This window comes from Phoca vitulina, unplaced genomic scaffold (genome assembly GCF_004348235.1).
Source record: "Phoca vitulina isolate PV1807 unplaced genomic scaffold, GSC_HSeal_1.0 scaffold8, whole genome shotgun sequence".
Lineage (NCBI taxonomy): Eukaryota > Metazoa > Chordata > Mammalia > Carnivora > Phocidae > Phoca > Phoca vitulina.
The window spans coordinates 70,912,446-70,926,592 of record NW_022589711.1 but is presented as its reverse complement, the minus strand read 5'-3'; the positions used below and the strand labels follow the sequence as shown (position 1 = coordinate 70,926,592).

The following is a 14,147-nucleotide window of genomic DNA, read 5'->3' as shown; positions in this document are numbered from 1 at the left end:
GGGGAAGAGTGTCTCTAGAGGATGATGTACTCTCTTTCCCCACTCTGGGAGAGCCTTGCCTCTCGCTGCCGGGAAGCTCCCAGAAGACAGAAGAGCATTGAGGAGGGTGCACAGAGGTCCACAATGCCTCTGCTTGCACACCCACCCGTTACTGCCAGCCTATGATCTGAGCTCCTTGGACAGCAGCCCACTCCCTGTACACCATCCCCTGGGCAGCAGTGGACACCCAGAGTCTGTGTGTGGGGAGGAACGGGGATGGAGACTCGGAGGCCAAGGCTGAAGGAAGTGAGGGGTGCTCCCATCTCCACTTTGAAGTCCTGATTTTCTTCTTGTCGTGGGTGGGTGGGATAGAGGGTGCATGGACACATGCATACAGACACCAGGATAGCACAAGGAAGGGACCACTTCCTGACAGAAGGTAACCCAGTACTGGAGCTACATTTTATGGCCAAATACCAAAAGACCATCAGGACGGTCCTGAAAGGATGTAGTACTTACAGATACATATGCTGTCAGGCAGATGACCAGGGAGGCGGTGATAGCATAAGGGATGGACGTGTTTGGATTCTTGGCTTCCTCTCCAGTGGTGGCAATGATGTCAAAGCCAATGAAAGCATAGAAACACGTGGCTGCTCCTTGCAGCACCTGGTGGGACAATGGCATTTCTCAGACTCAGAGTGTCCGAGCAGCACCAGGGCCTAACATGTGGTACCCACAACTGCCCAGTGCCTGGCGACATTCCTGAGCAGCAGAGGGAGGAACATGGCGGAACTTGTGCTCAATGTTTGGTTCTGATCTCCAGTACTTTCTAGCTGTGTGACCCTGGGCAATTCCCACATGTGTAAAATGGAGGTAAGGAGAATTTCGGCCAAATGAAAACTGGGTTGTTCAACACATTCAAATCATTTTTGGAAATAAGTGGGGTTATAAGCAAATCAATAAGTTGGCTATCTCTATGTCTTGGGGGAACTCATTAACATTTCTGTGCTTCATTTTCATTCAATGGTTCTCATCCACAACCAGGGGCTGTCTGACCTCCCTTAGGGGTTGTTTGGAAATCTGAGGAGCTACTTGTGATGGTCACGGAGACATGGGGCATACGCTTTCAGCATTTAGTGTACAGGGCTCAAATACTTCTGCACAAAAAGTTGTCCTGCCCAAATTACCATTAGTACCCCTAATAGATCATCTCTGTGGTAACTTCTAGATCTGAAACGATATAAAAGATGTTCAGATCTTCAGAACTCCCAATTTCACATCAGTGAAGTCCTTCATTTCAGGGAATGCAGGTTCACAGGTTTGGAAACATGCTTGTTTTCAGTTGTCTATTATCCTATTGTCTTTCATGGGAAGACAGGTAGAGACAGTGGATTTTTCTGCTCCTTTGGAGGCTTGAGTGACCTCGTTGGGCTATAAGGCAGGAGAAGATGTGTGGTACAAGGCGGTGTAGGGCTGTGGAGGTGGTATCCAGTGACATCTGCTGGATGTCTGTTGGACAGGAGCTTGTATGGCTCCAAGAGTGGTTGGGACATAAGTCAAGATGTCAGTGAGAATCTTCCCTTGAGGAGTGCGTTACTTTCTTCCAAAGAATCAACTAAAGTTTCCCCACCTTAGCATTCTCAGTGTCAGCTGAAAGTAAAAAGCGTGCCTCTTCGAATGCTTGGGGAATGTCCTTTTAGGAGAGGGTGAGAGAACTTTTTCTAGACTTGTGTGTAGAGGGTGAGGGGCCTTGGCAGTATGCAAGCTCTAGCCAGGGGTCCAGGAATGAGCTTCATTGTAGAATGGACCATTTTTCCTCTTTTCTCCACATACAGTTTATAAATGATGAAATTCAATACATGTACCAAGCAGATAACCTGTGCTCAAATTTTCACTCCTAAACTTTCCCACTAGTTTCTCAATAAGTAAAAGACAAAATACTAAGTACTGGAATGTATGAGGTACATTAAAAACTGAAGCTCTCACACCTCAAATCAAGTTTTGCTCACTTGTAAGATGACTTGGTCATTTCTACAGTCTCTCCCATTAAGATTCTAAAGTTTCAGTTCCCTAGGGGAGCTCATCCTGGGGTCCATTTAACTCAGGGGGTCTATGGATTTTGCTGGGAAGAGATTACATCTTTATCTTTCCTAACCTCTGACTGAACATTAGCATTTCTTTTAATAACGAATGCAAGTAATGAACAGTGCCTGTGACTTTGTCACCAATAGCGATCAGATATTTTTTCCATAATAGATTGTTGCAGAGTTGTTGAAATATCGCTTGTGCTTGTTGCTACTTCCAAATTACGATAGTTATTAGACATAGATATCAATATTTAAAACACTATTAAAGAAACACATTGTTATTATATCACAATTTAAAAATATTTTATAACTATATTTTAATATATTTGATTTCTTTTGAATTCCTATGTAATTAGGTTATTCATTTATAAACACGATTCTTAGAAGGGCTTCAGAGTCTTCACCAGACTGCCAAGGAGCACATAGCACAAAACAATAGAAGAACTCCTGGTCTATTCTAATAACTCAGGGAGAAAGAACTTCTCAAATAAGCAGTTGTCGGAGGGCTACTTTCTGGGAGGGGCGTTAACTCCCAATTTCACTTCAGTGAAGTCCTTTCATTTCAGGGAATGGAAAATGTTTGGGCCTCCAGTCAAGGAGAGAAAACAGATCTCACTTCATTGTGCATGGAGGTTTACAGGTTTGGAAACGTGCTTGTTTTCAGTTGTCTAGAACATGTTTTTGGTCTTTAAGGGTGAATAGATGCTGGGATTGCAGACTCCCTAAACTTCCCCCATCAAGGAAAGCCTTGCTTTAAGACAGCTTCCAGAAAACAGGTTCTGCTTTCTCTTCCTATAACATCCTTCTTCCCTTACACATACACACACATGCATACACACACAACTCCTGTGAATCATACGGATCTGTTACGACAATCAGTCTGATGATGTATCACTCCCAGTTAGGGTGTTCCAGGAAGACAGTGTTATGCCTATTTGGTGTGGTGAGTTCTGGATGGAAAGTTCATAGATGTAGCCAACCCTCACTGCTGAGGAAGGGGGAAGGGGTGGAAGTGTCTTAAATAAGAACTTTGGGGCACATCTACACTAGAACAAGATGAGAGGTCTGTAAGTCACGCTGTGTGAGGAATCACTGGGGACCAGGGATGTGTAACTTGAAGAAAAGAAGACTCAGCAGAAGACATGGAAGACACCTTCCACAATTTTGACGTACTGACCATGAAGCAGTTGGAGGAGAAGTATACTGTGAGCTCCAGAGGGAATGGCAAAGCCATACATAGGGCGGGGGTAAGAGGGGCAAGCATTGGATTTGGTTGGGAGAGCAGATTCTGTAGACTGTAAAACTTAGGGTGGTTCTGTCACATACAGGCTTGGTGACCTAGAACAAGTTCCTAACCTCTTGGAACCTCATTTTCTTAAATGGAGATGAAAATAATATTTAATTCATAGTGTGGTTACAAGGATTAAATGAGATAATATAGTGAACTGCAGTCATAGACTACAGTAGGTGCTTAATATATATTAGCTCTTACCAGTGGTATTTTTTATTACTATTTTAAGTTTTCTAGAACAGATGAGACCCAAAGGCATAAACAAGTTCCTCCTCCTCCTTGTTTCTTTTTTTAGAAATAGACACATATTTTATTACCTGCTCCCTTCTGCCAGGCACTGTGCTTTGTGATATGGATACAGTCATGAGCAAAAGTATTCTGAGCTTAACCCCCTGGGGCTTGGAGTCTAAAGGACATTGCAAGATCCAAAATACAACCTTGACTGTAGTAATAAACTGAACAAGATTAATAGGTGTCTGTATTATTTGTAAGGCCCAAATGCTACTATTTTCCAAACAACTGAAAAAATAGATGGCAATTACTGATAATTATGTGATATCAAAATATTGACTATGGTCAAGTTGGGAATAGAGACAAAAAGTTTGCAAAGAGAATGTCTGTTAACCCGAATTTGCTATGTAGAACTAGAAAGCCATTATGGTTGAAGGACGACTGGACAGATCAAAGGTAGGACATTTAGAGTTTCCACTGCATTAGGTAGGAAACAGAATTTAACTCAGATGGTTTAAATGAAATGATTTCAGTGAAGCCCACTAGCTAAGTCCAACAGGGAGCAACCAGCGAGGGGCTTTCTGGAGCATAGAACAGAGAGTGGATAATGGATCTGGGGGGTGGGGGCAAATAAAAAAACCCCAGCATACCTGCCAAGATCAAACAGATCCTGATCTAACAAGATATAGATCAAATAAACAGATTATCGAAGAGAAGATAATAAAATTAGCAAATAAGGTCACCTTTTTACTTAAGTTAGTTTGAATGAGTTTTTCTTCCTTGCAAGCAAGGATTGATGAGGGACCTGATTGATGAACACAAAAGAGCCAGGAAATGAACCTGTGTATGCATGTGTCTCTACCCTAATGACCACTAAAACTACTTTTCACTTTGCTCTATCCAGACCTCAGATTTGGCCACAGGGATTTGTGATTAGGATTCCCTTCCATGTATGAAAGAATGCGTATGTACTTCGGAGTGAGCATCGGTGAATGAAATCGGTGGGTGAAGTGTGTGTATATGTGTGTCTCTAGGTTCATTGGTACTTTATCATAACTTTTAAAATTGACTTTTTAATTTGATGACATAAGCAGAAATGGTTTCCCAAAGTAATCCTGGTGTAGCTGCTCATGTGGGTGATCCAGATCAGCCCATCCCTCTATAGAGCTTTAGTGGGGAAGCAGCACGTGCCTCAGTTGCTGGAGGGCTGGCTGCAGCTTATTTAGTTGTCAAAAGCAAGGTCATGAGTGGCATGCTATTCAGGGTGTGGAGTCCCTAAAAGCTGGCCCCCTATGTGTTATTGGTATTCGTGAGGCAGCTCTCTATATTCTGCCTTGGCCAGTCTGCCAGATGCCTAGGAGCTAATTAGGCAACTTTATATAATTCACTCCCAAGGTAACAAGACAAAACTCCAAATTTAATAGCATTTTCTACCACCCTCATGCTCCACAGCTATTAGCAGCCTGTCCACAGTGACAGTAGAATGTGCTAATAGGTTCCAGCAAATGAATTAAAATATGGAGAAGATGAAAAACAACTTTCCCTTTGTTTGGAGGCAGTCAGCATTCCCCACAAATCCTTGTTATGGACCATTTTCCTGGGAGCTATTTGTGCAGGTAGAGTGTCTTATTTGGTTAAAGAAAAACCATAAGATAGCATCAAGAACAAATAACATACAGGGAATACACATCCAACAATGTTTAGGGGCCGAGGAACTGTAGAGGGAAGCAGGGGTTCAGCTGAAGGCCAGCAGTTACTTGATCTAGAGAAAAATGTTTGTTGTTCTTAAGCTCTTCAAGACCAAAGAAGCATTTGACCCAGAACCTGTAAGTGAGTAAACCATTCCTTAAGCTATTTTCTTTGGAACGATGTGGTTGGAGCAGGGAAAGAGTAAGCTTATGAAGGGTCCATGGCCAGAGGACAGATTGTTCATTATTAACCCCTTCAAAGTACTTGAGAATTGTGTTTCAAGTCATGTAATGGTATCCTTATAAACCATCTCCTACACAATGATCTTCTCCATCCCATCCTACCTGAAGTGGATTAGAACTCTGAACTAGGCCCCTTGTCAGGGGTAGGGGTCAGGTTTTCCCTAAGGAGAAGACCATACAGCTGTCAAGCAGGCAAATCACTTTTGTTGACAATTGTCAGGTAAGAGAGTAGGGAGTGTGTTTATTAACTTGGTGGATGACATGTTCATGAGAGGGTGTCAGACCTTAAAAATTAGGATCCATATTCAAAGTGGCCTTGCTAGGGGCACCTGGGTGGCTCAGTTGGTAGAGCATGAAACTCTTGATCTTGGGGTCATGAGTTCAAGTCCCATGTTGGGCATAGAGCTTACTTAAAAACCAAACCAAACCAAACCAAACCAAACCAAACCAAAAACAAAGTGGTCTTGTTGGACTGGAAAAGTGACCAGAAAACAAAGTTGGGAAAGAACAGGTCCAGGCCAGTTTGCTAGGGAGGATATGTACTATGCAGAAACCCAAGGCCAGGCAGATAGGAAAGAGGATGAATCAGCACCATCCTCAAACTGGGCTGTCCTTTGTGCTCAGCTGATGCTTTTAGTCACAGCCACTAGAACACATATTTGAATTTCCTACAGGGATAATGAATTTGCAGTGAAAAATGCAAAATCCCAGCCAAAGCTTTCTGGTGGCCAGTGACAAACCTACTCAAGACATAGGGTTGGGTTGGAGTGAGGTTGGGTTGGTGAGGCCAAAGGTGCAAAAAGAGACATTTGGTCCCATATGTCCAAACCCAGGTCGCAGTGGGGTAGTGGAGTAAATAAGGACTTTGACTCAACCAGGACTAGGATTGAATTTCAGCTCTATTACAATCTAGATCTGTAACTTTAAATTTTCTCAATTTAAGATATTTTGATGTAGATGTAGAGATCAGGCCTGTTGTGAAGATTACATGAAAAGTGCATATGAAAGAGTGTGTCACAAAGAAAATGGTAAGTTAGGAATGGAATCCTTCCTTTCTTTTTTTTATGCCTGACTTCTGATCTTCTTTTCTTGCTACAAAAGCTAGTGAGAACTTGGGTGTATAAATGGGAACCCCTAAGGCTGGCTTGATTAGTTCCTTCCTCCATGGGGTGGATTTCTGACTATCTTGAAAAGGGATATGGGGCCCTTGAGTGGGAAGAGGAGACCCCCAGAGAGAATAAAGACCCCAGAACAAAGACCGAAGGACAGGTTCAAAGATTGCTTTATCTTCTTCAGCATGGGCAAAGGGTATTTGCACAGAAGAGATTAACTGCTTCCAGTCTTTACATGGGGCCTAGACTGTAATGTGTGCCATGTAGGTGAGCTCTTAGATTTTTGAAAATTAGACATGAACTGAGTAATTACAAAATGTTTTCAAATTGTTTTGCTATGATGTCTTAGTAAACAATGTACTTTGGGCTGGGCTGGTTTACAGGGCCATCTGAAGGTAAGAAAAGAGGCTAGACCATGTCCTAATGCTCCCCCTAGCCCTAAGACTCTTATGACTTTGTGAAAGCTTAAAGGAAATGAGAACGTAGTATGTTAGATTAGTTATCTTATTACATTTTTTAAGAAAGCTCAGAAACAAGGGGCAATCATGCACAAGGTAGACCATGCAATAGAAAACGCTTTGGAGTCACATAGACCCGACTAGGAATTTCAGTCCTGGCACTGACCAGCTAAGTGACTCCAGCTAAGTGAATCCAGCCTCTCTGAGCCCTGGATTCTCCATCTGTTAAGTTGGGCACAGCAGCACCTGCTTTAAGGTTTTGTTATAAGAGTGAAATAATATTCGTAGAGCACAATGCCAGGCACCTAACAGGCAGTCGATAAACTCTAACTCCTCACTCCTGTTAAGTATCACTATTGCTAACCACACAATGTGTACCAAAAAACCATCCAAGATGTTATTCTTTTTGGCAAATATTAGGTGCAATTAATTTTCCCAGTTGATGAATGAGAAAATCTGAAAGCACAGAAGTTAGCTATTGGCCAAAGTCTTAACACTGAGTCCATGACCCCAAAATTTCTTAGACTGTGAGAAAAATGGTGAGAACGTTTTCGTGTGCTAGGATGAAAATGCAGTTGAGTTCCAGAAAAACACTTCTTTCTTTGCCACTCTTGTAATTTGTTGTTTCTTTTATTTGATAGGGAAGGAACGATTTGTATTGTAAGAAAATGTCGACTCGGGGACCCAGAATGGGGTCAACAGTGTTTCTTTGTCTCTTCTGGTTTTGACCAGTTTCAGGATTTATGCATTTCAAGGAGGAGGGATGAACTTTGCGGTACTGTGGAATTCTTACAGATAAGTGGAAGACTAGAAATCTTGGCTTAAATTGCTCTCTTGCTTATTTCTTTGCATTGAACAGTATGGCACGGCTCAGAATAGACAGGAGCTATTTTGAGTGTTCTCCAAGAGACATTTCTGGTCCCTGGACATCTTGGAGGAAAACCAGTCTAAGCAAGAGCTTTTTACAAAAGCAAATCTGGTGGAGTCCCGGACTTGCTCTCTACCAGGGCTAGGCAGGTGTGCCTCCCTTGACCTCAGTTTCTTCACCTGCTAGGTGAGGGGTAGAAGCAGGTGATTTCTAAGATCTCTTCCAGCTCAAAATTCTCTAATTTATGTTCTACTATTTTCAAGAAAGGAATAGGTAGTTGAATTTTACCAATGAATTCATCAAGTAGGTATTTTTCATCATGCCAGAAAAAGGATCCAGGCATAATTTAGAATTCCTTGTCAGTATAAAGACTTTGCCCTCTGATCTGATTTTTTTTTAGTGTAAACCTCACCACTCAGATTGGGGGGATGAGATCTGAAAATGTCCTTTTAGTCCAGCCTACTCTTTGGCCAACTCCCGTACCACACTAGGTGGACTTCGATGCCATGAACCATGCCACTAGAATGGGATTTATGGCCAGCCTTCACTGTGCCCTCTCAGCTGCACCTAGACCTCAGTGGGGCTCTCTACATTGGGTCAAACATTGGGATTAAATTTAAAAACTGTTGTTTCCCTAGTTTTATACCCAGGTTTCATCCCTTAACCTACCTACCCTCTCTTCTGACTCCTTTACTGCCTTGTCTGTTTAAGGTGATCTGTCTTTCTGAAAATACTCTAGAGAGATTCTCTAGGACCACGCTCTTCAAATACAGGTTTTGGAGTCAGACAGTCCTGGCTTTGGGTCTTGACTCTGCCACTTATAGTGTGTACTTAATAGCGAGTCCCCTGACCTCTCTGAGTGTGAGTTTTTCATCTGTAAGACCAGAATGTAAAATATCTTCCTTTCAAGGTTATTAGGACACTTAAGTATTACATGCAGAGCACTTCGCATAGGATTAGGCATATTTCAGATGACCAAAACATCAAATCTATTATGGTTACTTGTATAAAATAGGGTCTCAATAAAAGTTTGTGAAACAAGTAAAAAAAATGATATAAGAACCTCTTTTTCAGAGCATTCCAATTAAATCCAGATAAGAAGTGATGAAAAAGATGCCATGAAGATTATGGGACAGAGTAGCATTTTTTGAAAGTATGTCTCAGACTAGCCACAGGGTGGAAGGCAGAATGTGCAATAGCCTTACGAGGCTTTAGAGATGAACTCACCCCTGACCAGCCATGGGGCAAAAACTGGCCCTCAGCCCAGTATTTCCCATTGATGAAGAAGAGGCCTGCGATCATGATGAACACCCATACTGCCAGGTTCAGCACGTTGAGGACGTTGTTGAAGCCCACGGAATTCTTTACCCCCAGCGCAACAATAATGGTGACGATGATGGCAATCACTAGAGCCAGAAGGTCAGGGTATGATTCTTCACCTTTCCCTAGAGGGCAAAGATATGAGTTAATATTGTCTAGAGGGAAAAAAGGGCCATGCAAACTCCTAGCATCCTGTCAGGCATTTGCACTCAGCTCTGGCAAGGGTGATCAGTTTGTCATGGAGGGAGGAGAAGCAAGTGTGTGTGGGCATGCGTGTCCACATGTGAGCTTGTGTGCAAGTGTGTGTATGTGTGTGCACGTGTGCCTACACTGTGGTCCACAAGTGTCTATTTGCAAATGGGAAGGTTTCGGTATATAGGTAAGAAGACCTGATATCCTGGACTCAAAATTGGGCGACATGACATGACAATGACAACACGGCCTATGGAACCGTGGCATAGAACACTTGAAGTCAGATCTGTCCTGAGACATTCTTGGTGTATTTATGGGTTTAACATGTTATTTGAAAACTGGTTTATCTTCACTGTTGTTCACTTTATAGTCCATAAATTTTCCATTCCATTCCAGCAATCTTTTCATTTTTAGAAAGTTTTAAAATGTGTATCTTTGAAAGCTATTGGAAGAAGGGTGTTCTTTGCATTTACGTGTATGTGGTTGCAGAGAAAAGAAGCAGTGAACACACCCCACCTGTTACGGCCTGTTCTGTTGGCCAGTGGACTCCTGCCCTCTATAGAGGGGAAAAGGCACTGCCTCAGCTGTCAGGCTCCTGAATTTCAGCTGCACTTTTGCCCACGATCAGCTGTGTGGCCTTGGGCAAATGCCTCAGTTCCCTGGACCTCATCTGTAAAGTGAAGGGTTTGCACTACCCGATTTTGGAGGCCTTTTCGGTCCTAAAAACTTTGTGAAATCAGTATACTGTGGAGATGTGGTCTTCATACTTTTTAATCTTCTCATGGTATCTGGATGCTCAGCAATTTTTATCAATTCTTCTGAGATAGGGACACCAAAGTCACATGAGTAGCACACAGCCATGGAAGCTGTCCTTGGAAGTTCTGTGGCAAGACCCCCAAGCTTCCTCAACTATTGTGTGGCTTCCCATAAATATGAGAGGGTAAAGTCAGACATCAGGCTGGAAAGCAGGAGCAAGCGATGGATGGAGCTCCTGGTATTTGTTATGTGAAGTTCTGATTATTTAGTATTTACCCAGTTATATTACCCCTCCTTGACTTCTGCTAGACTGGAATCCATTTTGTCCCTTTTAAAAGTATATTTTGTCATTTAAAAATTAACACATGCTTATTTATGAAGATTAAAAAAAATCTGATGAAACCACTGGAGAAGTTCATAACAGTTATTTTTCCTGCATTGGTTTTATTTTTATATAGTTATAAACATGATGCATATACAATTTGTATCCTTTGTCACATGACATTACATCAAAAACATATTCCATGTTATTACAACAGTCTTCCCAATCATCCTTTTAAAGCTTTAAAGCTATATAATATGCTTCCACAATTTACGTAATCATTTGCTCCACTGTAGAATACTTAGGCTGCTTCTAATTTTTTTTTTTATAAATAAGGCTGTGATGAATATTTTTTCATATAAAGCTTTTATGGAAATTAGGATGATTTCTTTAGGATAGATTCACAGGAGAACTACTTTGCAAAAAAACACGAGACATATTTAAGGCTTTTGATACATTTTGTCAAATTGAATCCTGAAAGGGGAGCCCATTTATTTGTTGGGGTAAGAGGATATGGCAGTCTCACCCAGGCCATTGAGGGTTCCCACGCTGTCCACCATCCAGTGGCTGATGGTGTGGTTTGCTAAGGAGTCGAACATGCTGCTCAGAGCACTGGCACCAGCTGCAGTGCCAATCAGGTACTCCAGGATCAGGTTCCAGCCAATGAAAAACGCCACAAATTCCCCAACAGTGACGTAGCTGTAGGTGTAGGCTGACCCCGTGGTCTTGGGGACGCGGACTCCGAACTCCGCATAGCAGACACCTGCATGGGACAAGCACACATGGGTGGTGGACTTCAGGAGAGGAGCCTCTTCACTAAGATGTTTAACCATCTTGGGTACAAAATACTGGGAATCTCTGCAATCTTAGAACAAACACATGAAATTTTATATATATGCGTAAATTCAAGGCGAATTCTAACGTCTTGCAATGTCAGTTCTGAAAAACTTTTAACCTGAATTCCTGCGAAGGCAATCAAAATGGATTCTAACAAACTATTGGAAACTGCTCTTTATTTAGAAAAATTCCTATTTGTTGTGTATGTCTCTGTGATGTTCCTTAGGTGTCAGAGATCCTGAATGAACGTGGGCCTAGGTCATTATGAACCCCACACTTAATGGCTACATTACATTAACATTCTTCTCTTTCACTTTTACATATTGTGGATGGAGATCCTCATTTGAGAATGAGAGTTTAAGCGATCTGTGAAGATTTTGTACTATATATGGGAGGTGGGGTTGATAAAACATGCAAATGTAAATAAGTGACTAAGTTTTTAACAAGGAAATTTAATATGTGGAAAAGATAATTTAATGAACACTTATAGAATGCCCACTATGTGCTTGGCAGGGTGCTAAGTGCTGGGAATAAAAAAGGCAAGTGAGACATGACCCTGACCTCAAGGGGAGATATACCAAAAGATCAGTGTCCATCATAGGCTGCATAAACTCAATAATGCAGAGATATATAGGAACAGAGAAAGCAGAGGGGAGAGACATGTGCATCAGCTGGTTTTGAGGTATATGGAGGAATTAACTGGGCAAGGAAGGTGGAACATGAAGCAAAGACATGGTGAGTAGGCAGTCTGAAGTATTTGGGTGGAGGGAAGTATGCATGAGGGGACTGGGGGCAGAGAGCCTGGAGAGGTAAGTAGAAGCCATGTATTTTCCAGAGTGGGTCAAAACCCACTTCCACGAGAATCATCTATTAAATCATAATTTCAGGGATGAGGACCAGGAATCTGCATTTTCACAAGCTCTCCACTTATAATTGAAAAACGCTAGTATATTCCCTCATTCTTTGATGGAACTATAGATCAAATTAGAAAGAGACTGGGAATATGCCAAACTTCTGGGAGTTGGGAGCATTTCCTACATCATGCTGGGGACTCTGGGTGTGAGGCCAGTGGGTGGGGTGCCAAGTTGGATGACAAACATAGGACAGCTTGGAGGAAACACATCAGGAATGGGATGTAGGAAGGATTTCAAAGTAAACTTTTCCTTCAGTCACAATTTTAAGGGCCAACCCTGAGTTTCTTTCATCACAAATCAGGGAATAAAATCAATGCAAGGAAGCAAAAACAGTTGTCAGAAGCCAGGACACAATGAATGATTAAAGGTGATGCAATATCTTTTTTTCCTACCCCTTAGTGCTGTCAGTTCTCAGGGCATCCATGTGGAAGGAGCACTGGACAAGTGGGGCTGTGCTCTTGTCTCAAATCTGCCTTGACCCTGTTCATTCCTTTATATTCAGTTTCCTTCTTTGTAAAATAAAGGAATTAGACAGGGATGCTCTTTTAAGGGTCTTCCTATTCTGACACTCTAGGATTCTACCTGTTTCATTGAATTTTACGGATTTTGCTGCTAAATATATTGGGCATAGTTTCCTTTTCTTTTACATCAATTACTATATTGTTCTATATATGGAGACATTCTCAGGGCTAGCAAAGCCATCAGTCTCTGCACTGAATAACCTAGGCTACCGTTTATTTTGAGTTTTTATGTCGGCACCCCCTACCCCTTTGTAAAACAGTTTTCCACCTTCTTCCTGGAGGTCAGACTGTCAGTTGTTTTTTTTTTTGTTGCTGACACAGGGGTGACTTTGAGCAGGCAGACCACCTGTGATGTTTAAATTGTTAGAGTGAATCTAAAATTAAGAGGAATTGTTCTCTGAAGGAAGGGCTGGAGAATTTTTCCATGAGTAGAGTATAGAGTGTATAAGCACTGAGTATGAGGACCTGATAGTGTTTTCTTGAATGCTTGAAGGACTTTTGTGCTCTCATCTCCTGAAGAGAGTTGGGTTTGCAGATACACATTAAGCTGCCCTTTTAGTATGGTGTGAGGAAGGGATTAGGAGGCAATCCTAATTCTACTCTTTGGTGTAGGATCCACAGCTTTACCCAATAATTCTTATATCCTATGAGTTTCTTCTCTTCACCCTCTTTACTCCTAATAATGCACAAGTCTTGTAAATTGAAGTTTCTCTACCAATGCTTTTGAAATTGACATTAAATTTGATTGTAAATTTAATTTGGAGAGCCAGTATTATGAAGTTTGGGCAATCAGTGGTTCTCTCCTTAATATTTGATCTGCCAAATTAGATGTAAAAATACCCAATTCAGCATCAGAACCCACTTGCCAAGGGTAATTGGCAAATAGCCAAGTCTTCCTTAGGTCTTGTGAAGGAACAAGTGCATTGCTGTCCTGAGGCAGAGACAGAGGCCCTGAGCTGGGCACGGTGTAGGAGCATATGAAGTCAGTCATTTAGTTCCCAAGGTCCTGCTTGGATGCTGATAGCTGGAGTTTGGGAAGAATAGTGGGAAAATCAATTAGACACTAACCGGGTAAGACAATTTCTGCTCCTAGAGACCATTCTTTTGGACACTTTGTAAAGGATTTTATTTTTGCATCTTTCTGATTTATTTGCATGCAAGAATCCAGGCTTTTAGTGGGCACTAGAGAGTATCCACCCTGGCACTGAAGCTCAGTGGTGAAGAGTGATTTCAACCCCAAATGTCCTGAAAAAAACCAGAAAATATTGTCAATCACTCAACTTTTCAAATATCTGGTGTGTAAGAGAGACATATTCAAAGGTATCTTT

The 14,147-nt window shown here is 41.9% G+C and overlaps 1 protein-coding gene across 1 annotated transcript in view; it reads right to left on the bottom strand.

Annotated features, from left to right (window-relative positions):
* Window positions 1-14,147, bottom strand: part of SLC7A14 (solute carrier family 7 member 14) — a 106,602-nt gene that overhangs the window by 19,103 nt on the left and 73,352 nt on the right. Inside the window, exons 3-5 of the mRNA XM_032407224.1 lie at window positions 11,074-11,310; window positions 9,185-9,402; window positions 499-645 (exon numbers count right to left, since the gene is read on the bottom strand). Coding sequence (XP_032263115.1) covers window positions 499-645; window positions 9,185-9,402; window positions 11,074-11,310 — 602 coding nt within the window. The remainder of the gene's footprint in view (window positions 1-498; window positions 646-9,184; window positions 9,403-11,073; window positions 11,311-14,147) is intronic.